Source organism: Neurospora crassa, linkage group III (assembly GCF_000182925.2).
Source record: "Neurospora crassa OR74A linkage group III, whole genome shotgun sequence".
NCBI lineage: Eukaryota > Fungi > Ascomycota > Sordariomycetes > Sordariales > Sordariaceae > Neurospora > Neurospora crassa.
The window spans coordinates 2,315,982-2,338,247 of record NC_026503.1 but is presented as its reverse complement, the minus strand read 5'-3'; the positions used below and the strand labels follow the sequence as shown (position 1 = coordinate 2,338,247).

The 22,266-nt window shown below is 52.5% G+C and overlaps 5 protein-coding genes across 6 annotated transcripts; 2 read left to right on the top strand and 3 right to left on the bottom strand.

The window, feature by feature from the left end:
• Positions 1 to 132: 132 nt before the first annotated feature.
• On the top strand, positions 133 to 2,429 carry NCU00025 (integral membrane protein). Its single transcript, XM_951919.3, has 3 exons — positions 133 to 721; positions 818 to 1,713; positions 1,788 to 2,429. The coding sequence occupies exons 1-3, from the start codon at positions 626 to 628 to the stop codon at positions 2,050 to 2,052; spliced, it is 1,257 nt and encodes a 418-aa protein (XP_957012.1). The 5' UTR covers positions 133 to 625; the 3' UTR covers positions 2,053 to 2,429.
• Positions 2,377 to 4,931, bottom strand: NCU00024. Of its 2 annotated transcripts, XM_011395422.1 has the most exons (4): positions 4,803 to 4,931; positions 4,616 to 4,744; positions 3,947 to 4,396; positions 2,377 to 3,763 (listed from the first exon to the last, which is right to left on the bottom strand). In XM_011395422.1, exons 3-4 carry the CDS (start codon positions 4,394 to 4,396, stop codon positions 3,530 to 3,532), a joined length of 684 nt encoding a protein of 227 aa, XP_011393724.1. In that variant the 5' UTR covers positions 4,616 to 4,744; positions 4,803 to 4,931; the 3' UTR covers positions 2,377 to 3,529. The 2 variants fall into 2 exon arrangements, with proteins under 2 accessions (XP_011393724.1, XP_011393723.1); XM_011395421.1 differs by having other exon boundaries at positions 3,947 to 4,744.
• Positions 4,932 to 5,503: 572 nt separating this feature from the next.
• NCU00023 (ferric reductase) lies at positions 5,504 to 8,492 on the bottom strand. Its single transcript, XM_951917.3, has 2 exons — positions 7,012 to 8,492; positions 5,504 to 6,949 (listed from the first exon to the last, which is right to left on the bottom strand). Exons 1-2 carry the CDS (start codon positions 7,747 to 7,749, stop codon positions 5,888 to 5,890), a joined length of 1,800 nt encoding a protein of 599 aa, XP_957010.1. The 5' UTR covers positions 7,750 to 8,492; the 3' UTR covers positions 5,504 to 5,887.
• Positions 8,493 to 12,122: 3,630 nt separating this feature from the next.
• NCU00022 (hypothetical protein) lies at positions 12,123 to 15,757 on the bottom strand. The gene has a single exon (XM_951916.2). It carries the CDS (start codon positions 15,355 to 15,357, stop codon positions 12,448 to 12,450), a length of 2,910 nt encoding a protein of 969 aa, XP_957009.1. The 5' UTR covers positions 15,358 to 15,757; the 3' UTR covers positions 12,123 to 12,447.
• Positions 15,758 to 16,153: 396 nt separating this feature from the next.
• Positions 16,154 to 21,265, top strand: NCU00021 (hypothetical protein). Its single transcript, XM_951915.3, has 3 exons — positions 16,154 to 16,650; positions 16,845 to 17,008; positions 17,069 to 21,265. Exons 1-3 carry the CDS (start codon positions 16,611 to 16,613, stop codon positions 20,711 to 20,713), a joined length of 3,849 nt encoding a protein of 1,282 aa, XP_957008.3. The 5' UTR covers positions 16,154 to 16,610; the 3' UTR covers positions 20,714 to 21,265.
• The last annotated feature ends 1,001 nt before the right edge of the window (positions 21,266 to 22,266 follow it).

The window sequence follows — 22,266 nt, the reverse complement described above, 5'->3', positions numbered from 1 at the left end:
GATCAGCGGGCGTTTATCTGGGGTGCCGTACACACTAGTTCAATGCCCGCTGAGGACGTCAGCCACTGCTCCACTCCACGTTTGTCACCCGACGGACTGTTCGCCCTGCCTAGGTAAGTACCATACATAGTAGTTGGAGCATGGCAACGAACTGTCCACAAACCAACAAAGAAACGGACGGACAGATTGACTCGCGCACTATTTCGAAAGTCAAGGCCACCCACGAAGGTGTTCTTTTCAGGCATCTGGAACCAATCCCAGTGTTTCACAGATACACGTTCACGCAGAACCGCATCACCACGGTCGGGTTTACCATCATTCCCAACAACCTCAAGCACCGAAAGCAGCAGGTAGCTAGCCTCTCCGCGCAGTAGCGCATCCTTTAGCGCCCCCATTGATCGTCCAAGAGGGAAGGCTACCGATATCGTTATCAGTCCTGGCATCACATCACTTGATCAACCTCCCATCTCGCCGATCATCTCGGTCATCCGTCCGTAGGTGACTTCGACCTTTTTACAGTTTCTTGCTTGAGCTTTGCAACGTTCAAGCTTTCTCTCGGATACATTCAATTCACCAAACCTGAGTTGAAGGGAGAGAGAGAGAGAGAGAGAGAGAGACCGACAAGATGGCTTCAATCATACCCGCGCGGGCCATCATCCCCTTCCTAGTGGGAATGATGTTACTTACTGGAGTGTGCAACACCCTCTTGACCAAGTACCAGGTAAGGAAGAAATGTCGCAAACTCCATAGCAGAGCAAGGTAATCTCCATCACCGATCAATTGCTGACGATGACCCGTTCTTCGTTTGTACGTATAGGACAACCAATGCGTTCGCAACTGTGACGACCCCGACCCGCTCAAGCGGAAGCACTTTGAGCAGCCCGTCATTCAGACCCTCCAGATGTTCGTCGGCGAGATGGGCTGCTGGCTGGTTGTAGGCATCATGTCGCTCTGGAGCCGCTACGTCTCCAAATCCACCACGTACGAGCGCATCAACAACCGGGCGGGCGAGGACGAGGACACCACCGTCCCCGACGACGCCAGCATCCGCTCCCACACCCCTCTCACCGACTCAACCGCATCTTCCAAGTACGACGGCCCCTCTATCCTCCGCGGCTGGCGCGTCGTGCTGCTCTCGCTCCCCGCCATCTGCGACATCTGCGGCACCACCCTCATGAACGCTGGCCTGCTGCTCGTGGCGGCCTCCATCTACCAGATGACGCGCGGCGCACTGGTGCTCTTTGTCGGCATCTTCAGCGTCGTTTTCTTGCGCCGCAAGCTGTACGCCTTCCAGTGGCTGTCGCTGGTGGGCGTCATGGTGGGCGTGGCGCTCGTGGGACTGGCTGGTGCGATTCAGCCGGATCAGAAACATCCTAGTGCTACGACGACCACAACTGCGGATGTGGGCGCCGATGCCCTCAAGGTGATTATTGGCGTCTTGATGATTGCGGGCGCGCAGATTTTTACTGCTACGCAGTTTGTGTTGGAGGAGTACATCTTGGAGCGGTCGACGATCGAGCCCATTCGTGTTGTCGGGTGGGAGGGCCTCTTTGGCTTTACCGTCACACTTCTGGGCATGGTCATTTTGCACTTTGCCATTGGACGGACCGAGGCCGGTCGGTATGGACCGTTCGATATGGTTGAGGGATGGAGGCAGTTTTGGGAGTACAAACCTGTCTTCATCTCAAGCGTTCTGATCATGATTAGCATTGGGTAAGTTTGCTTTAATCCCTTTATCCCTCCTCCCCCCCTTCTATCAACAGAACACCACCCTGATACCTTTACAGCGGCTTCAATTTCTTTGGCCTCTCCGTAACCCGCTCTGTGAGCGCCACCTCCCGCTCCACCATCGACACGTGCCGCACGCTTTTCATCTGGATGGTCTCGCTCGGTCTCGGCTGGGAGACGTTCAAGTGGCTGCAGGTCATCGGCTTTGGTCTGCTCGTTTACTTTACTTTTCTCTTCAACGGCATCGTCGAGCCTCCGTTTGAGTTCCTCCGTGTCAGCCAGGTGGAGGAGCTGTTGCCCGAGGAGCCTATTGAGCATAACTGAGCTAGATTATGGAGAATTGGGTGTAACACACAGACACGGTGTTATGCGAACGGTAAACAAGGACATGGTTTATACCAGTTTTACTTACGGCTTCATGGGTATTTAGTTTGTTTTATCAGCTTTGGGTAGGGTAGGAGATCACTGTCGCTTGTCACGATACCTGCTGCTAGTTGACTCAGGGTCGGTATAGGAGATGGATGTGGTGATGTTACCTTGAAGGGACGGACGTAAGGCGTTCAATGGATTGGTTTCGGATGGATGTCAAAGGGTCACGTTGGGATAGGGGTTCACTTCTGCAGCGATAGCATATAAACACATATACAGGTGATGTATCATACATTACTTTTCAGGCAGAGTAACAAGACATGTTTACAGTCTACTACCCGCGACATGTCTGTGACTTGTGGAAGAGGGTCGCGGGCAATGGTCAGACAGGTGCTTTGAGGCCCGAAGAGTGGGTTGTAGACAACAGATGAAAGTAAGACAGCGATGATGGATGTCTCGGCAGGAAGATGGTCTGGATCATTGTTGCAGAATGTGCTGAGTGCATAACGATAAAGACGCAGATAGATGATTCGCAACAAAGGGATGGATTAGATGCACATACGGTAGCCACGAGGCACGAGTCAAGGCCTCCACCTTCTACTTGGACTCTCGCTCAGCGAGATCGCGAACAAATATTGTCAGGTGCGGACAGGTAGAGTTTGAGAAAACTATTGATTCGCAACCTAAAATATCAAAAAATACCTGATAACGTCTCCGTCACTTGCTTGCCGTGATTCATGCGCATATTCCCTTTAGGCTTGATACTCCGGGCCGTGCGTATAAGCTTGGCTGTGTTCGCCCTGCGCCCTGCTGCCCTACTGCCTGCGCCACGCTGCGTCTGATGATCTTATCCTGATTCTGCTGTAGGTAGCTACCGAATGATCTTGCGAAATTGGCAAAATACCTTTGATCTTTGAGCGCCCGACGTTGAGCAGCAAGAAGCAGCATATACCTGTACATACTTTGCTCGCCCAGTTGGTGAAGGCTTCGAGAACACCTGCGTGCGTTTCAACGTACAGGGTCAGACATCAGTCGGCCCTACAGATCTGCCAGCACTATGTCGCAGAAAGAGGTTTCTTCGGCAGTAGTGCTATGTTGCCAATTTCGCGAAACTGTTCGGCAGGTAGTCTGGCAGGTAGTCATCCATAGGCGCTTCTTCCTTCATGTTATATCGTGCCAAGTCGTATCATGTCGTAAATCATCTCGTCCGTCTGTCCTTCTGTCCATCCTTCGCTATGTCGTCCTGTGCCATCCGACTCGACTTATCCTTCCATCTTGTCACATCAACTTCATTCAGTCCACCCCCGAACCACCACGGCCCATTAAGCGCCCCAGCACTCCAAGTTCAAACATAGCAATGCACGGCAGCAATGCAATGTAGTGCAAGCTCCAAGGCATCATACACCGTCATCAGACCAGGTCATGGCAAAACCTAGTTCACATTGGCAAGCAACTCGGCCTCCAAAATGAACTTGCCTTCCTTGTACTTCTCGTTGGGCTCATAGGCTCGATCGTACTTCCATCCGACCACCTCCTTGCATTGGCGGCAGTGGATGTCCCGGACGACGTGGCGGCCCGTCGTCATGTTGCGCTCGTTGGGATCACCGGTCTCGACGTTGACGACCGAGTTGAAGAGGTAGGCCTTTCCGTGCTGGCCTCTGAAGTTCTGTGTTTTCGGTTTTGTTTGATGTCAGCGACTAGAACGGAATTGCCGGGACAAGTTAAGGAGGGGACATGAGGAAGCGAAAGGAGGAGAGGAGGGGTAGGGAAAAACAAAGAGAAGAGAAGAGAAGAGAAGAGAAGAAAAAAAAGAGGCGAGGGGAATGAGAGAAAACTAACTGCGACTCACCCTACTGATGATGTCCTCATGATTAGCCAAATGGGTCTTGCAGTTCCTGCACCCATAAATCTTGCCGCTGTTGAGGTAGACATTGTAGGCGAGACCCATGTTGTTGTTTGGGTTGGTGGTGGTGATGTTGGTGTTGTTACGGTTGTCGCTGGAAGCGGGTGTCGCTCCTGAGGCCGTCTCACTGACGGTATTCGTAGTGGTCTCGCTGACACGGATGACTCGGGCGTCCTCCTCCGCGGTTGTTGGTGCCGGCTCACGGGCAGGTGCTACGCTGTTACTTTCGCCGCTGTTGTCGCTGCCGATGTCCAGTTGTCGAACCTGCTGTTGGTCTTGGGCTTGGGCTTGGGCGTTCTGCTCTTGAGGTTGAGGCTGATGCTGATGGTGAACTTGCAGTTCCGGTACGACTCGCTCAGCTCTCCTGCCAAAGCCGCGGGGTTCGCTTTCGATCATCTACGGATTTCACGGACAAAATGGTAAGTGTGATTGCTTCGCGAGCGAGCAGCAGTTGCAAAAGGGACAAACTGAAGGACACAGTCACAAGACGGGACTGAAACAACGGATGGGATGAATGGATGCAATGAATGGTAATCAATTGGTCTGAACGGTGGACGGTGCTGTCCAACGGCGGCGAAGCGAACGACTAACAAGCGGAGAGATAAGAGGACGAACGTTTGCGGTTAGGCAGTGTACTAAGTAGTTGTATACCAAATCGGTGTACCTTAGACTAGCGTAGAGGTACCCTGGTGTGATAATACGACCACTGACGTCGTTAAGCGGAGCCTACTTGGTTTGGTTGCTCTGTCAACCGATGTCAGCGAGTGAAGCTGCCAAACAAAGAGTTTACCAAACAACGTACTGTGCGGGTGTCACTTATTCTGGTTAGTAATAGTAAAAAATGAGGTCGAAGCTGAGAGGGAAGGAGTAAGAAATCGTGCGACCCAGGGCGGAATAGGAAAGAGCAAGCGGGAGTAATGTCTTAAATGCAATGGCGGCATACTACAAGCAAATTACTCGGGGAAAGTAGGAATGCTGTCAGCTGCCAGCACGTGTGGCCGCACTGCTGGCCTTACCGACTCTGCTCGGCTTCACGTCGTATAGTAATTCCCTTACTTGCACTTGGCAAGCATGCCTAGAATGCAGCAAATGAGAGAAACATGCCGATACGTGCTCGTACTGCATTCCCTTTCTATGCTGTATATGAATCATCGTTGACTTCAGATCGAGGTTCCAGATTGCTTAAAAGTACGAGCTGCAGTTTGCTCTCGCTTCCTATGGACGAACAGTGGGCTGAACTGAAGCCTCGCGCCTCCTTACCTCTAGATAAAAATATATAGGGCGTCAAGCGAAGCTTTTCCCTGCTAATTAGGAAGATAATGATTTTTACTTCTCACAAATTCACAAAATAGACCATGGGAAATTGTTCACACTTATACGCCAATCTATTAGGAAGTGTCACGGTAAGTAGTCTCCCAATGTTTGTCATTGGCAAGGGCCTCGTCCCCTTATCCCAATCGTCACCTTTGTTTACATTTGGCTCAGCAGGGGATAATTAACGACCCGCCATCACTTCGAAGAATTGAACATGGCATGTGAAGTTTGGGTACAGCTGTCTTGTAATAATAAAGTCATTTCAAGCAAGTGATTGCTATGCTATTCTTTTGCCCACCAACACAACGTCTCAGATAAAGAAAAGAAAAATAGAAAAAAAATCAAGAGTCTAATGTACAAGAATTTCATTGTACATTTCACAGAGCGGAAATGACAGTGATGTATGATGAATTGGGGATATGTCCGCACGATGAGAGCTTGTTCCAGTAACCAGCCATGATATGTGCGACAAGACAGGTTGAACAAGTTTCCTCAAAGTAGCATAAATGTGAGTTCATTTCTCATAACCTCGAGCCTTCTGCTTGATGCAAATTCCAACGGAATCCTCCACTTTTACCAGGAAAATGCCTCCTCAACGAAATCAATAGCGCCGTTATATTGCTTGTTCCTGACAGCGCGACGGACTTCGTCACTGAGCGCACCAGGGCCACACACCGAGACGCCCATGTGGCCCACCTGGTCCTCCATCTCCCTTGCTAGAAGCGTGTCGATGTTCGGCCTGCCGGGGAACATCTGCACTGTCGAGCTTGGGCTGTGAATCTCTTTTGTCGACCGGGGCCTGCTGACGAAGAGCATGATACGGAGCACCTCACGACGCTTTTCCATACCCAAGACCTCCGTCATCCAAGGGCGAATCCACTCCAAATGCTCAGGGCTTTGAATAGTCCAGACCAAGATAACTTTGCGGGTAGCCGCCATGCCATTGCTGTAGGCAATAACCAAATCACGGACGTGAGGCACTGCCTGTGTGATACCAACGCCGCCGGCGAAGAGCATGACGGTGCCATACGAGTGCATTTGGTGCATGCCTCCATAGGGGCCCTCAACAAGACACCTCGTCACCAACTTGCCGTCAATGCATGAAGCAGCCTTTTCATACAAGTTGCCAGTCATACCCGTGCGACCACGGAGGATAAAAGAAACAGTCGTCTTCTTCATGGCGAGAATGTCACGGCGGTCCATGGGAAGCTTTTCGCCGCTGGGTGAGTCGGCCTCTTCGCTCCATGCGACGGAAAATGGGTGAGACTGCCAGAGGCTGACGGATGGGAAGTAGAGATAAGCGTGCTGGCTAGGCTTGAAAAACCAGGGGCGCGCCATGGTCACAGTGACTCGTGTGGAACCGCCAGGGAGAGCCTCAACGAGAGCCTTGCCACCGCCAGATCCAAAGTTGTAGTACGCCACCCGAAGGAAGCGAGCAGTACGGTCAAAGGCCCACAAGACCATGACAGGGTAGAGGTACTTGATCTGCGGGAAGCCCTTGGGTCCAAGGTGGTAATACAGGCCGACGACGGAAGCGATGGCCAAGCAGATGTGCAAGATCTTGAAGATCTCGTAAAAAGCGTGCCGGAAAACGCTGGACGCCTGAATTGCAATGACGACAAAAGAAGCGGTTGCCTAGAGGAAACGTTAGCTACTGTGCTTCAAATACTATTCATCAAGATGCAGTGTTTACATACCACGAATCCGTAGATGAGAAAACTGCTCTTGAAGATGCCCTCGAAAGCCACAGACCAGCCCTTGGTAGCAGCCGTACGGTAAAGGTAGCCCAGAGTGTGAGCAAGAGCCTCCAGAGCCACAATACGACCCAGCCATCGGTGAAGGAGATTGAACGTATCAAACGAGATACCCAAAAGGTAGAGGAGGGGGTTATTCCGGCCAGCCATGAGGAACAAGGGGATCATGTTGGCGACAGCGAGGGTGCCAGTACGATTGATGAACACAGTGGCAGACGCGGCCACTGGCTTTGAAAAGTCGATGCCCATAACACAGAAAGCTACATTGGTGGAAAAGTAGCCGAGGAGGAAGACGAGTTGAAGGCGCGTGGGGAGAGTTCCAACGTTGATGGCCGAGCTAAGTTGGAACTCGCGGTTGTGCCTCTTGCTGAAAATGGGTGAGTACTGGACATTCTTCTTGAACCACGACCACTTGCTGCCTGCTCTGGCAAAGTATGTCTGTGTATCGTTGGTGAGGCACGAAACATGTCGAATGTATCTGCTGAGGCCTGTGCTGAGTCTCCAGATGACCAAAGTAGCGGAGATACACCCCAGGACAAGAAGTAGATATCCCGAGAGCATGTCGTTGATGATGGCAGCTTCATCCGGACCTTCGGCAGCTGCACCTTTAGCCCTAGCAGCTATTACCCCCGCAGCACCATGAGCGACCGCTGGTGCGTTTCCTTGTGGTTGAGCTGACATTTTGCTTTATCCTCCTCTCTGCGTTTTTGGTCGTTTGTTGTTAATGTTGTGAAAGAATGGATGTCTGATATACGACCCCAAAAGTGCCCGAGTCCAGCGCGGGTATATGAGTGTCGTAGAGGCGTGTCGAGTGAGTGTCTGATGATAGTGACGTCCTGTCCCTGGATCGCCTGCCTGGGACTGATGGGTTGAAGGTGAATGATCAGGTTGAGTTTTGCGGAGTGTTTCTATTGCCGAATTCGGGTTGATGGTTGGGCCTCCAGGGTGAGATTTGGAAAGAAGGGATCCTGTCGAAGGCGCGTATAATGAAGGCAGGTCGTGTTCGGTCAACGATCAACACTGACGAGGAAGGAATGATGGGGGATGACGGTCGAAGAGAAAAAAACTCGAAGGAGGGCGAAGAAGAGAAAAAAAGGCCAAGATGACAAGTGACAGCCAAGTTGCCACTAGCACGAGGGATGGGGCCTTTTGTGGATGGTCAAGAAAAAAAAAGTAAAGATGACGGAACCCAGGTGTTGGGGAAGGGGAGTGGAGGGAGAAAAGCTGGGAAGTTAAGAAGAAGGAGGGGGTCTCCTGGGCATGAAATGAGAGAGAATGCCACACATGGGTTCGAGAAGGAGGGTGTGACTGGCAGGCGTGCTCGAGGCATGGGAGACGGAGTCCCAGAGTGGGTTTTGTGTGGTGGGTTTATCGCCGGCGCGATCGTCCAAACGTCTGGGACCTGGGAAGGTGGACTTGGTGGGGGGGTGAGAGCAGGGGAGGGGGGCTTGCCCTCGTCCAATCCCTGGCCAGAGGTACCTTTTTTTTTTTTCCCTCCATGCGCCTGCGTGCCTCCTGGTAAGGTTGTGTACCGGTTGTATGTAGTGTACCTCTTCATGGCCCTCCACCGAGAAGGCGTCTTGTGGAATCTGTCCGTGTTTTCGTTCCTTGCATGTTGTGTTCGTTGTGGTTGTTGCGGTTGCCCCTGGATAATGCGCTGCATCAACAGTCAATGAGGGAGTACAACGGGACTCGCCAGACGCCTCTCATGCACATCGGGATGTGTGTCTGGCTTCCAAACGACGGAGGCAGTAAAGAGTGGTGTTGGTCAGATCTTCCTCATGGTGTTGCAATTGCGTTTCTGTTTCCTCCTGCTGACGACATTCCAGCCGGTGGTCAAGGTGATACACGACAGAGAACTCTCCACGCAAAGGGAGACATCAGATGTCGTGTGGCATGCACATCCGTCACAAAGCGCCGTCACTGCGATCCGTCGAGTGGTTGTCGATTAGAGAATTCCGTCCAACAGCATCCATCTTGACGTGCTGCCAACTACCGCGCTAGAAACCCCTAACCCCCGGAGTATGTACACTTAGTAGAGTCTAGTACCGTGAACTAGTATCACAACTCACTTGGGATCTTCGTTTGTTGTTTCGACACTCCACAACCACTTGGGATAGGTATTCAGATTCCCCACCGTCAGTCAATCTCCATGAGGTGCCGCGGAAGGAGTTCGCCCGAGGTTTTCTGTTCTGGGCCTCTGGGGGCAGGGCATGCCGAGTCGTCCATGTCGTCGTCTGTCGTATCGACTATTCCACCCTACATCCCCCTGGTTTTTTCTCCGCCGGGCAGGATTAGGTGATCAGAGCTGTGACCAGCATGGTACCTAGCCCTCCGGGCCTCCTCCGGGCCTTACAATCTGGGATCGGGTGTCCCTGCATTGTGGCGGCTGCAGTGCTGCGGGCGATGCTCTCTCCACCGCCGGGTCACAGCGCTGAAAACAACGGTCACAAACACTCGTTGACAGTGACGGTCTGGGTACTCAGTGGATAGGTATTCTAGTCGGCAAAGTGGAAAGATGGGAGAGAAAACTGGAGAAGAGACGAACGGGAGTTCCCAAGATTGGCTTGGCCCGTGCGCTTAGGTCCAAGCACGTTCCTGAACATTTGGGTGGACTTTGTGGAGCCAGTTGGCCACACTGAAACAGCCTCGCAACGAGCCCCTGAGGTCGCTGGAAGCTCTAAGATCGCCCCTTCGCCAGTCATCCCGAAATTCAAACATCAGTCTCCCGGATGTCTGGCCAGAAGCTGCTATGTTCCCGAACAAGCGCACGTCAGCTGAAATGGCCTGTGAACCCCCAAATAGCGATGTACATAACAAGATCAGCCAACGGAAGAATGAGCCGAGATCTCCACATGGGCCGGGTCCCGGGGAAGTTGTTCTCTGTTCCATGATCCATTCTCATCACACGGACGCCCTTCAGCGCCTCGCTCTTTTGCTCCGGTTGTCAAGTGAACAACAACAACAACAACAAAAACAACCACCAACAAACTGCAGAGAATTCGGTTTGATACAAGCCATCGCCCACACAATCTCTTCTTGCAGGCATCACCGACTCTGTGCAAACATCTCGTTTGTCGGCAGATGTGTATTCAACCTCCATCCGCCAGCCCAAGCATCGGCCGTGCGCGGCAAACCCTGTAACGCATCCCAAACAATCACGCTCGTTGCAACCAGAGGCTTCCTCCATCTTGATGGATTCCAATGCTACATACCAAGAAAGCCGTAATTTAGCCTCGGTTTATCATCCCAGGCTCGTTTACCGGACTCGCCGGGAAACGAGAAACGAAGCATCTCTGTGGATCCCCTTCGCAACCCAATACCTTGAAGAGGAGGTTATCGCCGTGTGGCCTCTAGGGTCTGCAACCGCCGAGTACATAGTAACATTCAATTCTTCACGACGTCCTTTATGGTATACGCAATCTCCCTCTCCAGTGCTCCATCGTCTCGCCGTTGCAAAACCAGGCGTGTGTCGAAGGAAACTCCCGGATAGCCAATAGTTACGTACACTATTTCATTCTCTCAGAGCCGCTTCCTGTCGCCGTCATTCTCCGAGAAGAATTCATGCTGTGGACTAGATACTTTGGGGGAGTGTTTGTTTTATAAAACACTTTCTTTTCATTTCCCACCCTGATCAAACGTGGTGACTCCTGGATCAACATGATGGAAAATTTTAACGCCAAGTTGGGGATCTTGGAGTTTGAGACGAACCCTGGCGGCAGATAAGATCCATTGTCTCCCGTCTCAGCTTCTTTGGCCTTGCTTGTCAAGCCCGCGCGCGGCTCAATCGAAACAGCAATGGTCGAACGTTGGCCGGTCGTCCGTCATCACCATTTCCACTGGGTAAGGAGTGGTCACCATCACCCCTGTCCCGGTCACAAACAATGGAAACAATGGGACAGAAAAGAAAAAGAGAGAGAAAGAGCCTCAACAACCGCCATGTCATGCGGCGTCATCCAAACTGAACGACACACTTGATGAAACCCATACACCACTACCTACCTACTGTTAGCTGTAAGTTTCTTCGACCGAATTTGAACTGGAGCCGAACCCAAGGTTCCTAAAAATGAGAGAGGTTCGTTCAGGCACCGCACCGCAGTGTCTGCCGAGCACGCATACCTCCATCGTCCCATCATGCAGCCAGCAGCAGCAGCAGCAGCAGCAATCTGATTTTGCTCGTGGGATCGGCGTCAAACAACATAACTACATATTCTCTTAGAACCCCGACCCTATAAGGCCCGGGGGATAGATATTTTATTCGGAATGTTTCCTTGCTTTCCCCTCTTTTGGTCGCATGGTGTTAAATGGCTCTGTACCACGTGACACGACGGGACTGCCTTTCAACCAGGTCTCTAAGTGAGCTTTTAGTAGAAGAACAGGTTAGTTCTCGGTTGACGACTGACGTTGTACTCGCTTTCAAGACATGGGAATAATATACACCTGACTTGAGATCTCCAATTTTGCAGATAGGGTTATGCAGTGTCCCGGGGAGAGAAGGGTGGGTACTCGGGGATTTTGAGACCCTAATGTGGTCTACTATGGTACCTACTTAGGTAGAGGTATCGAGTAGATACGATAGACGAGTTGGATATATTGCTTGCTACCTATGTATACTAGCAACCCGACAGGCCATTCAGCAGGCCGACACAACCGACAATAGAGTGACCAGACACATAACAGACACACATGCTCACCTACACAGACCCCCACACCCCCAGAATACATATACACACCACATCGGCATCAGATAACCGGCCATAATCTCCATGTCCTAGTGAAGCGAGAGATCCAGGCAAGAATACGCGCGGCGGAGTCTGAGCGTTGTGGGGAAACTAGCCTAGATCAGGGGAAAGGCAAGGTAAGGCGAAGCGCAGTTGGAGGCATGTTTCATGTGTACAGTTCATTTCGTTTCGGTAGGAGAAGGCGTTAAAGTAGGTAGGAAGACGTTACTAGGGGGCAGTTGAGGAGCGGGGTATGTTCAAGGACAAGGCGAGGTCCATAGAAGATGTGATTTTGTGCCGGTATTTTCGCAATACATGGTATATCTACTCAGTCACAATTTCAAGTCAAACATTATCCAGAGTATCATTTATACAATGACCCAACAGCCACTTGATTATGCCATGTGTATCCTAAACCACCATCCAGCAAGCAACCAGTGTTAATGTCAAGCAACGCAATCGGGTATTCTTTCCTTCCTCTCCCCCATTTCATTCGCTGGGGAAATCGCAATCCAACTTCCAACATCCTTGACGATCCGTTACCATGCCTAAACACCTCTCATGTGCAAAGTAACCCAACTGTAAAGCAAAAGAAATAAAAAAATGAGTCCACTCTTATCCCGCCATTTTTTTTTTGCCTGTTTTCCCTTTCCTAGACCTAGCCAAGTTCATCTTCACTCGTCTCTTCGGTTTCTCCCCCGTAAATCGCCCTGCCGCTGCCGCTGCTACCGGCAAATATCCTAAGTGATCGCCGCCGAGCAGTATTCACACCGTTGCTAGAGGTATCATTACCGCTACGGCTGGCGCTGGCGTTGACCCTAGCACTACCGCTGGCATTATTACTGAGTTTAGCAGTAGCACCAGCAGCAGCAGCACCGGTATTGGTAGTAGTAATAGCCAATGCAACCAGTGAAGCCCTCGTCCGACGCTGTTTAGCCAAGGGACGACGACGTTCTGTACCACTAGACGGCGGCTCAGGAGCGGAGAAGTCATCGTCGTCGTCATCATCATCATCCTCATCGGAGTCATTGTCTTGATTGACCTCATTGTCGGTGTCGAGATGACTGGATTTTCGCTTGTTGCCGCTTAGCCGTCGCTGTTGTGGTTGCGGTTGCAGTTGAAGTCGCGTTCTTCGAGAAGGAGGTGGTGGTATCTGCTGGTAAGTTTCGTTTGGGCCTACGACGTTTGATGTTTCAAAATCGGAACTCCAGTCTAAGGACGAGTCGACAGTGGCGGTTTGAGGTGTGGTGGTAGTTGTTTCAGAGCTGGCGTCGTCGTCTTGGAGGTCGTCGTCATTGTCCGCGTCAATGTCATTGTTGGTGGTATCGACTGTGGTAGATGTTGCAAGTGAAGCTGTGCGAGATTGTACCAGGCGCGTGCTACCACGTGTCTGTTTTTGGTTGGGCGCAATTGTAGATGTCGATGAGGACGTAGCAGTAGGAGTATACCGTTGAATTGCCTCCATCAGAGACGGACACCTTGTCGACCTTCTCGTCGTTCTACCTCCGCCTCCTCCCACGGCCGGCTGAGGAGGATCTACCGTGACCCACTCGCTCAGAGCATCGTCCCACTTGAACCCGGTAAAGGACTTGCCCTCTGACTCCTCCCTGGTACGGATGCGCTCTTTATAGTGTGGTTTCGCCTTCATCATGGCGTGAGGGCAGGTTGTTGACTTCTTCTTAGCCCATAGCTTTTCGGCATATGCGAGGTCTTGGAGGTCGTTGGTCTCGAACGCCACGAAGAAGGCGACATCCAGTTCGATGTTCTCAAAGGGGTGGTAGGGGAGGTTGTCGGGAATCTGCAACGCTCTCATTTTGTCACAAATCGGGGGAATGTAGGTATGAGCACTGGTCGATCCATTGCTTCGACTGTAGTTGATCACTATCGTGCCCAAAACACCCAATGTCATCGAGTATTGCTGGTCCAGACGATCAATGCGTTGGCCACTTTTTGCGCCTTTCCATGCTGCTGAAGCAATGGTGGAGGCCGAGGACTCGGTTCCGAATGCAAGGAAATCGCAGAGGCTGACAAGATACACGGCGGGGGATGGGAGGCTCGTCTTTCGAGCATGAAGTAAGTATGTACGAAAGATGTACCGCACACGGTGGGCGAATACCGCAAGCTGTGACGGTGTAACCGCGCGCTCTCCCTGTTTAGGATCATCGAAGTGACGGAGCACTTGAGATACTAGCGTTGCCATGTCTCCAGTCAGGTTTCCGGTGGCCAATTTGTGCGGCGCGAGATCAGAACAAGAACAAGTTTGTCTTCGTTCAGACATCAGAGGAGAAAGGACGTCGATCATGGTAATGAGAAAATCAACGCAGTCTTGGCCAGTCCCGTAAAACAACTTCGCCATGGCATCAAGGCGTGCAGTCTTAAAAGCACTGACAAGCAACCACTCCGCCGGCAAAGAGCCATTAGCAAAAAGGTCGGCCAGTTTTCCAAGCATGAAGCGCTTAGTCTTCGCATGGCCGTAACCAATCGCCGCGAGCGGTAGTAGCGCAGGCGCTTCTATCGTGAGCCCGTTACGTACGTAGCGATCTGGAGATGGGTACTGACGCGAAACAAAGACATTGGTAAGATCCAAACATTCGACCAAAGGCAGGTATTGGTAGCAAAGACTGATAAGAAGAATGGCTATGCGATCATCGAGCAAACCGTCCCTGATGGCGCCCTGGATGATCTTGACGCCATGGGCTCGGACAACTATGCGAAGATGTTTCCAGCCCCCCAGCGCACCTAGCGACTCAAGCTCCGAGTAGATATCGAAGGACGCTCGCGACTCTTGTATAACGGACTTGGTCTTGTTTGCTTCGGCGTCCCTTTTCTCCCAGTATTCAAGCTCATTGATGTAATCTGGAACTCTCCGCAAGCACATGGCAAGGAACGATTTGGGCGAAGCGCTGGCCGGAGACTTTGGAGGAGAGGTAGCTCTGAGCAGGGCATCCAGCGTGCGGAAAATGGACTCGTATATCGAAAAGGTCTCTTGATCCGTGCTTGGCCGAAGTTGTGCTAGACACGCCTCCAATCTGCACTGAACTCCCTGGCAGCTTCTATGGCTACATCTTGCGCCTCTGCCATGGTCGTTGGTTGAGGAGCTTTTGGTGGGAGCAAATAGAATGGGCTGAGCTGGAGAAGATTCCAAGTAGTTGTCCGTGGTATGCCTAAGGTAGGGAGTAGGCACTGCGGTTTCTTGAACAGGCCTTCTGCCTACCCGCTGTCGTCGCGGTTTTTCAGGCGTCGTCAAATGCGCCCGTGATGAAGTTTTGCTGGAGTATGTTGCAGGTTTTGAACCACCTCGGCCCTGCCGTTTACCAAAACTCGCGCTCGAGGTGCTCTTTCCTTGACCTACGCTCTCAGAAACGCCCAGCTTTCGCTCTTTTTCCTTCTTCAATGCGCCGATGTGAGCGAGCAGAGGGCGAAGGAGCCGGTTGCATCTCGTCGCGGTCCAGGGCTGGGCCTGTTCATGTGCTACTCCAATTTGTTGTCGTTGTTGTTGCTGTTGCTGTTCTTTTCGCTGAGGTGAACTCCATGTTCGTCTCTGAGGGGTTGGCGAAGAATAGTCCATGAAGAGAAAAGGATGTTGAGCAATAAGCTGAAGTGGTGATTGATGCCGGTGACGAATATCAAAATGACCCAAATGTTCGCGAATAAGCTGAAGCGATTAAACCAAGATACTGTTTTAGGTACCCATACTCCAAAAAAAGAAGAAATCGTCGAATCTCTTGTTCAATGCTGATACATACTTGGTTTGGTGGATGGCTGGTTGTCGAAAAATGTTGTGTTCCAGATTGTCTTTTGGTCGCGGTTCTGGAATGATAGGTATTGATGTTTACTTGAGAATACCGTCTCTGGACTAGCGTCTTGGACTGGGCGGAGTACACTAATTGGACGGGCAACAACGCAGGATGGAATGTGTCGCAATGAATCTCAGCCAACCAGGCCCCGTGGAAACAGTAGGAATCGCGCCCTTTTAGGACGCTCGAGCCACCCTCCGCCCTCTGCTTCGGTTGTCGGGAACTGCAGTGGGGACGGGAGTGACTTTTTTTGAACTTCCAGCCCAGGTCGAGTGCTGCCCGTGTTCGCCCTTCCATGCTTGGAGCGTCGCGAGCTGCGTCGAAGGGCGGGTATTCGGCGCTGGAAATAGTGTAGTGGTTATAGAGGCTCCGTGTCTCCCGTCCCTCCCTCGATCGCAGAAGTGTTGAAGGCGGGGGAATGGAGAGGGAGTATGTAGAGGTATTTGATGGACCCTTTCAAACCTATACCCGGAGGTACCTTACCACTCGCGGTACCCGCCTGCCCGCCTTTGCCCGCCTCGAGTCATGCCCTGGTCTCGGGCTGTTGCCGGCCGCTGGACCCGGCAGTAACCTGCATCATAGGCCGAGACGAGAAAAAAAAAAAGTTGATGTTTGATCCGACGCCCCCAGACTGTGGTGAAAGGCCGAAGGTGAAGGGAAAGAGTCATTTACAGGACCTGCATACCCTACGTACTCTGAATATATTTCTGGACGTGAGACCTCTGTACGGCTTGCACGTCTTGAACTTTTCCCCAAAACCTCCCAATTGGACTCTCTGATCTGTTTTTTCTGTCGCCTTGCCCGGTTCAAGGGACTTGTAGAATTCCACTTTTAAACCACTCTTTTTTTGTGTGCCTCGAATCCCGAGACCAGGACCAGGCCCAGGATCAGGACCGTATCTCGACCGAGCCGCTGTCCCCATTCCCCTCCTTTCAACCTCACTTCATATACCTGAGCCTGTCGTCTTTTTGTCTTTGTCCACCACACCTTGCTGCGCTAGTCCACAAGGTATCGACTCACAATCATGGCGGACGCATCCCAAGCAACCACTCCCGCTGCCGAGGGTAAGAAGCCAACCCCAACACCACGTCCTAAGCACCGCGTCGTACATATTAAACTCGATACGAGACGAGCCCCGGACCTGTCATACCTACCTACCCACCTACCTGCCCACCTACCTGCCTAGCCGCTGCACACATGCCATCTGCCAGACCTGCCGCCGTCCATCGTCGCTAACACAAGCCTCCTCTCCCACCAGGCAACCCCGTCCCCGAGGTTCCCGAGACCCAGACGCCTCCGGCCGATGTCAATGGCACAACAGAACAGGAACAGACGGAGGAGGGCGCCGAGCAGGCCCTCGAGGACCAGCCCTTCGTCGTGACCATCGTTCTCCCCAACACCACCGAGACCCTTGATATTCCTGTATGTGTCCCATGACCGCATATTACCACCCATAACCAGTGTTCTAAGACGGCGCAACAGGTGTCCCCCATGGAGCAGATCCATGAGATCCGCCAGTCGATAATTGAGCACCCCATCGCCATCGAGTTCTCGTGCTTCCACCTCGAGTTCAACGGCAAGAAGATCAACGACTTCATCCAGGTTTCCGACGTCGAGGGTCTCGAGCACGGCGCCCAACTACACCTTGTCGAGGACCCCTACACTGAAAAGGAGGCCCGCATTCACCTCATCCGCATTCGCGAACTGATTGGTGCTTCCGGAGACCGCACCGATACCGTCCACGGCGTTCTTGCCGGCGTTTCCGTCCACGACGATATTGTGGTTGAGAACCCCGATGCCCCCGAGGCCGAGATCAAGGAGTACGACTTCCAGGCCCCTGCTGACCTGGCTATTCTGCTCCCCAAGGAGACCGGCCCCGCCCCCAAGAGCATCAAGTCCATCTCTCTATCCCCCTGGAACCCCCCTCCTGCATACTGGAGGCAAAAGGGCCACCTTCTCTACCTTGTTATCCAGACCAACGAAGGTGAGCAGCACCACGTCACCGCCCATGTTGGTGGCTTCTTCGTCAACAGGTGCAGCAATGCCAAATTCGACCCTCTCCCCAAGCCGGCCCCCAAGGATTGCGCCTCTCACTCTCTCTTTACCCTTCTCAAGAAGCTTTCTCCTTCTTTCGAGGAGTCGTTCAAGAAGTTCCAGGAGTTTTCTAGCCAAAAGGATCCCTTGGCTACGTTCCAAGTCGGCAACACAATCCCGTCTGCGCCGTGGTTGGTTCCTTCCATCAACTCCTCCCTTATTGCCCACGAGGCCGACAACACCCGCTCGCAGGAGACTTACCTGCTCGGCGGCGCTGAGAACGTCGACTCTTTGAGGGATTGGAACGAGGAGTTCCAGTCTGCCAAGGAGCTTCCCAAGGAGACCATCCAGGATCGCGTCTTCAGGGAGCGTCTGCTTGCTAAGCTCTTTGCTGACTACACTGATGCCGCTGCCCGTGGTGCCGTCCTTGTCGCTCGTGGCGAGGTTGCCCCTCTTAACCCTACTGAGGATAAGGATGCGCAGATCTTCGTCTACAACAACATCTTCTTCTCCTTCGGCGCTGACGGTGTTGGCACTTTCACCAGCGAGGGTGGCGATGAGGCGGCCCGCGTTGCCACTGGCAAGGATGTTCTCGGTGTCAAGCTCGTGAACCAGCTTGACATTGACGGTCTCTACACTCCCGGCACCGTCGTTATCGATTATCTCGGTAAGCGCATTGTCGGCCAGAGCATTGTTCCCGGCATTTTCAAGCAGCCCGAGGCTGGCGAGAACCAAATCCACTACGGTGCTGTCGACGGTAAGGACATTGTTGCCGCTGATGAGCGCTTCGCCCCTTCTTTCGAGAAGCTCGCCACTGCCCTGCGCGTCAAGAAGCACGCCGTTTGGGACAAGGAGAACAAGCGCCACGATCTTGAGGCCAGTGTTGAGATGAAGGGTCTTCTCGGAACTGATGGACGCAAGTACGTTTTGGACTTGTATCGCATCACTCCCTTGGACATTGCCTGGATGGAGGAGAGCGGACCTGAGGGATCTGAGTACCCTCACCGCATGACTGTGCTCCGCCCCGAGCTTGTCGAGGCTTTGGCCAAGCAAAAGACCAGGGAGTACGTCCAGGCCGAGCTCCTGAAGCGCGGCATCATCAAGAAGCCCGAGGAGAAGAAGGAGGGCGAGGAGGCCACCGAGGAGGCCAAGACCGAGGAGATCAAGACCGAGGAGGCTGAGAAGTCTGAGGAGCCCAAGGCCGAGGAGACTGAGAAGACCGAGGAAGCTTCTGAGTCTACCGAGGTCGCCGAGAAGAAGGATGAGGAAGCCGCCAAGGAGGATGAGCGCATCGACATCAGCAACTTCAAGTTTGCCCTGAACCCCGATGTTTTCAGCGGCCAGGTTCCTCAGACTGAGGAGGAGAAGGCTGAGATGGCCCAGGATGAGCAGGACGTCCGTGATGCCTGCACCTACCTTCGTGACTCGGTCATCCCTGCCCTTCTGAACGATCTCAAGGAGTCCGACATCAGCTTCCCCATGGATGGCCGTTCGCTCACCCGCCTTCTGCACCGCCGCGGTATCAACATGCGTTACCTCGGTAAGCTTGCTACCCTCAGCGAGGGAACCCGCGTTGAGTGCTTCCGTCAGCTCTGCGTTCGTGAGATGATTGCCAGAGCTTTCAAGCACGTCGCTGCCAAGTACTTGAGATACTTGCCTCTGCCTTTGACTTCAGCCTGCTTGGCCCACCTTCTCAACTGCTTCTTGGGCTTCGGTCTTAACTCGTCGCCTGTCGCCGAAGTCGATGAGGAGCTCCGCAAGGTGTTCAGCGATGCCGACTACAGCTTCGAGCAGGTCACTCCTGAAAATTTGAGGGAAGCCATGCAGCAGGAGATCCTCCACCGCTTCAGATTTACTCTGGAGGATGGCTGGTACAACCAGCTCCAGCACGTCCAGATGCTCCGCGAGGTTTCCCAAAAGCTCGGTGTCCAGATTCAGAACAAGAAGTACGCTTTCGTCGCCACCGAGGGTGAGGCTGAGCCTGTTGCTGAGAAGCCTGTTGCCCCTGCTCCTGCCCCTGTTGAGGATGGCAACAAAAAGAAGAAGAAGAAGAAGGCTGCTCGTGAGACGTCCCCTGTGGCCGCCGCTCCTGTTGCGACCGTGCCCCACACCTTCAGCCCTGACGACTTCGTCAATGTTGTTCCTATTGTCAAGGACTCTACGCCCCGTAGCGCCCTTGCCGAGGAGGCTCTCGAGGCCGGCCGTCTCTCTATCTACCAGAACCAGAAGAAGCTTGGTGAGGACCTTCTCCTCGAGTCCCTCTCTCTGCATGAGCAGATCTATGGTCTCGTCCACCCCGAGGTTGCCCAGATGTACCATACCCTGTCGCAGCTCTACTACCAGCTGGGCCAGAAGGATGCCGCTGTTGAGTTGTCCCGCAAGGCCGCCATCGTTGCCGAGCGTACTGTCGGCCTTGACTCTTCCGAGACCGTGTTGAACTACCTCAACCTCTCTCTTTTCCTCCACCAGCGTGGTGACAGTAAGGAGGCTCTCCTCTACGCCAGACATGCTCTTGATCTCTGGAAGGTCATCTATGGACCTGACCATCCCGATACGATCACCACCATGAACAACTACGCCGTCATGTTGCAGAGCATCAAGGCCTACCACGAGTCCCGCCGCTGGTTCGAGGAGTCCCTCCGTGTGTGCAACAAGGTCTTTGGCGAGCAGACCGTGCACTCTGCCACCCTCTTGTTCCAGCTTGCTCAGGCCCTTGCACTCGACCAGGATGCTAAGAAGGCCGTCGACCGCATGCGCGAGAGTTACAACATCTTCAAGACCCTTCTGGGCCCCGAGGACAAGAACACCAAGGAGGCCGAGCACTGGCTTACTCAGCTCACTCACAATGCCGTGTCGGTCGCCAAAGCCACCAAGGAGCTCCAGGCTCGCCGCGCGAAGGGTAGTCTCGGCTTTAGCCCTCGCAACGCCACCGCTGGCGCGGCTGGTATCGGAAGTGTTGTGCCCAGCGCTGTCGGCGTTGACAACCGCAATATCGATGAGCTGGTCAAGTTTGTTGAGAACAGCGAGAAGAAGAAGGGCGGTAAGAAGTCCAAGGGACCCAGCAACCCTAAGAAGCGTGGCGGCAAGGCCTAAACGTGTTGACCCTGTCATGTTTCTGTGATCGATGGTACCATGACTGCCACGTCATTGCTCTTTGACTGAACTGTTACTTGATGTATATGATCATCCATTGTTATCCATCATCATCATCATCGAAGAAAAGTTAGGCACCGGATATGGCTGGCGTTCCTGGGCTTGTGGGGAATTATTTTGGAATTCTCTTGGCTGGTTGGCGTCTTTTTAAAAAGCACTCTGTATATACTTGTATTAACACATGATAAGGGCGGCCACGTGGAAAAGACTCAACAAGTCATGGAGATATCCTTGTATATGGAGAGCAATGTTTCAGAAACGGGAAAATAAAAGGGAAAGGCAGTACGTTAGAAGCATTTATAAAGCGGTCAAGAAGAGGAGGCAACGAAGCATACAGACACACCCCACTTTTTTTTCTTTTTTCTTAGAGTTTCTTATGTTTTTCTTTTCATGATGGGATGAGCGAGCATCTAATTTTGAGTGCGTTCACGGAACCTTTGTATATAGAACGGCTCCGTTGGCTTGAACAAAATGCACCCACCTTTCAACTTCTGCCTCATGGCTCGGGGTTGTGTTAGTTGGGAAGGGCTGGTTGATGAACTTGCTTCAGAGGAAGCGTTCGCAGGATACAGCAAACAGTACACCAAGTGACTAAAGAGGGTCAAACAGCTGGCGGCAGCATGCGCTGGAGATCAGGGGCCAACATGATGATCCAAGACGATACGTGAGAAGGGAAAGTAGAAAAAGGAGCATGGGAAGTTTGTTTACTTGCACAGTGTGTATAATGATACGTCCGCTTCCCCCTTTTTCTGTCGTTCTCGACACTGCTATGGATACTACTTTCGGGTGCAGTGCCGGATTGCCATTTCAGCGGTATAACGAAGACGAGCTCGAAAGCACCTGCCATATAAAATTGATATCTCTTTCTTCTTCAGAGCCCAAGGCGACGAAGGCGATGATTGTGCGAAATGTGTAATTCGGGTTATGGAAATTTCTCCAAATTGTCACCAAAAGCCCCAACCTTGAAATTCCCATCCTAGCAAACCCCGCCAACCCCCTAACAGCAGGGGGCACGCCTAAATCTGATCGAGGCTTGGAGCTGCTGAGGTACCCGCTTCTGCCCCCAGACTGCCCCAGCCGGGCATCTGCCATCCATTCCCGTCTGCTAAATTGACTTCCTAGTAGTGTATGTAGTGTAGTTGCCCATTGGAGTGCTGCGGAAGGAGACAGGACTGGACGGACGAAAGAGTCACGGTGTGGAAAAGACAACTCTCAAACGGTGCTTCTTCGATGCCAAGTGTACAGTACTTAACCCCCCCAAACCCCCACCCCGGCCAAGAGAGAAGAAGATCCATGATTGCTTCATTCGTCACCCCCCTGATTGATGTAAACAAACCTTCGACAAGCGACCGAAGGATGCGTGGTGATTGCTTTGTTTGCGGTGTCTGAAAATGGCATGGGGCTTTGCTTGCATCTTGCATATTTCATCGGACATCGGATATTGGCAATACATTTGATGTCAATCTTGGAGCAACATTTTGGTTTGCTTTTTC

Bases quoted from the DNA above. Each gene is read 5' to 3' on its own strand.
- NCU00025 (XM_951919.3), top strand. From the start codon at position 626: ATGGCTTCAATCATACCCGCGCGGGCCATCATCCCCTTCCTAGTGGGA. The intron at 722-817 runs GTAAGGAAGAAA...TTGTACGTATAG, and splicing joins CCCTCTTGACCAAGTACCAG to GACAACCAATGCGTTCGCAA. The intron at 1,714-1,787 runs GTAAGTTTGCTT...ATACCTTTACAG, and splicing joins CTGATCATGATTAGCATTGG to CGGCTTCAATTTCTTTGGCC.
- NCU00024 (XM_011395421.1), bottom strand. From the start codon at position 4,396: ATGATCGAAAGCGAACCCCGCGGCTTTGGCAGGAGAGCTGAGCGAGTC. The intron at 3,764-3,946 runs GTGAGTCGCAGT...CCGAAAACACAG, and splicing joins ATGAGGACATCATCAGTAGG to AACTTCAGAGGCCAGCACGG.
- NCU00023 (XM_951917.3), bottom strand. From the start codon at position 7,749: ATGTCAGCTCAACCACAAGGAAACGCACCAGCGGTCGCTCATGGTGCT. The intron at 6,950-7,011 runs GTATGTAAACAC...CGTTTCCTCTAG, and splicing joins TTCTCATCTACGGATTCGTG to GCAACCGCTTCTTTTGTCGT.
- NCU00022 (XM_951916.2), bottom strand. From the start codon at position 15,357: ATGGACTATTCTTCGCCAACCCCTCAGAGACGAACATGGAGTTCACCT.
- NCU00021 (XM_951915.3), top strand. From the start codon at position 16,611: ATGGCGGACGCATCCCAAGCAACCACTCCCGCTGCCGAGG. The intron at 16,651-16,844 runs GTAAGAAGCCAA...CTCTCCCACCAG, and splicing joins AACCACTCCCGCTGCCGAGG to GCAACCCCGTCCCCGAGGTT. The intron at 17,009-17,068 runs GTATGTGTCCCA...ACGGCGCAACAG, and splicing joins CCGAGACCCTTGATATTCCT to GTGTCCCCCATGGAGCAGAT.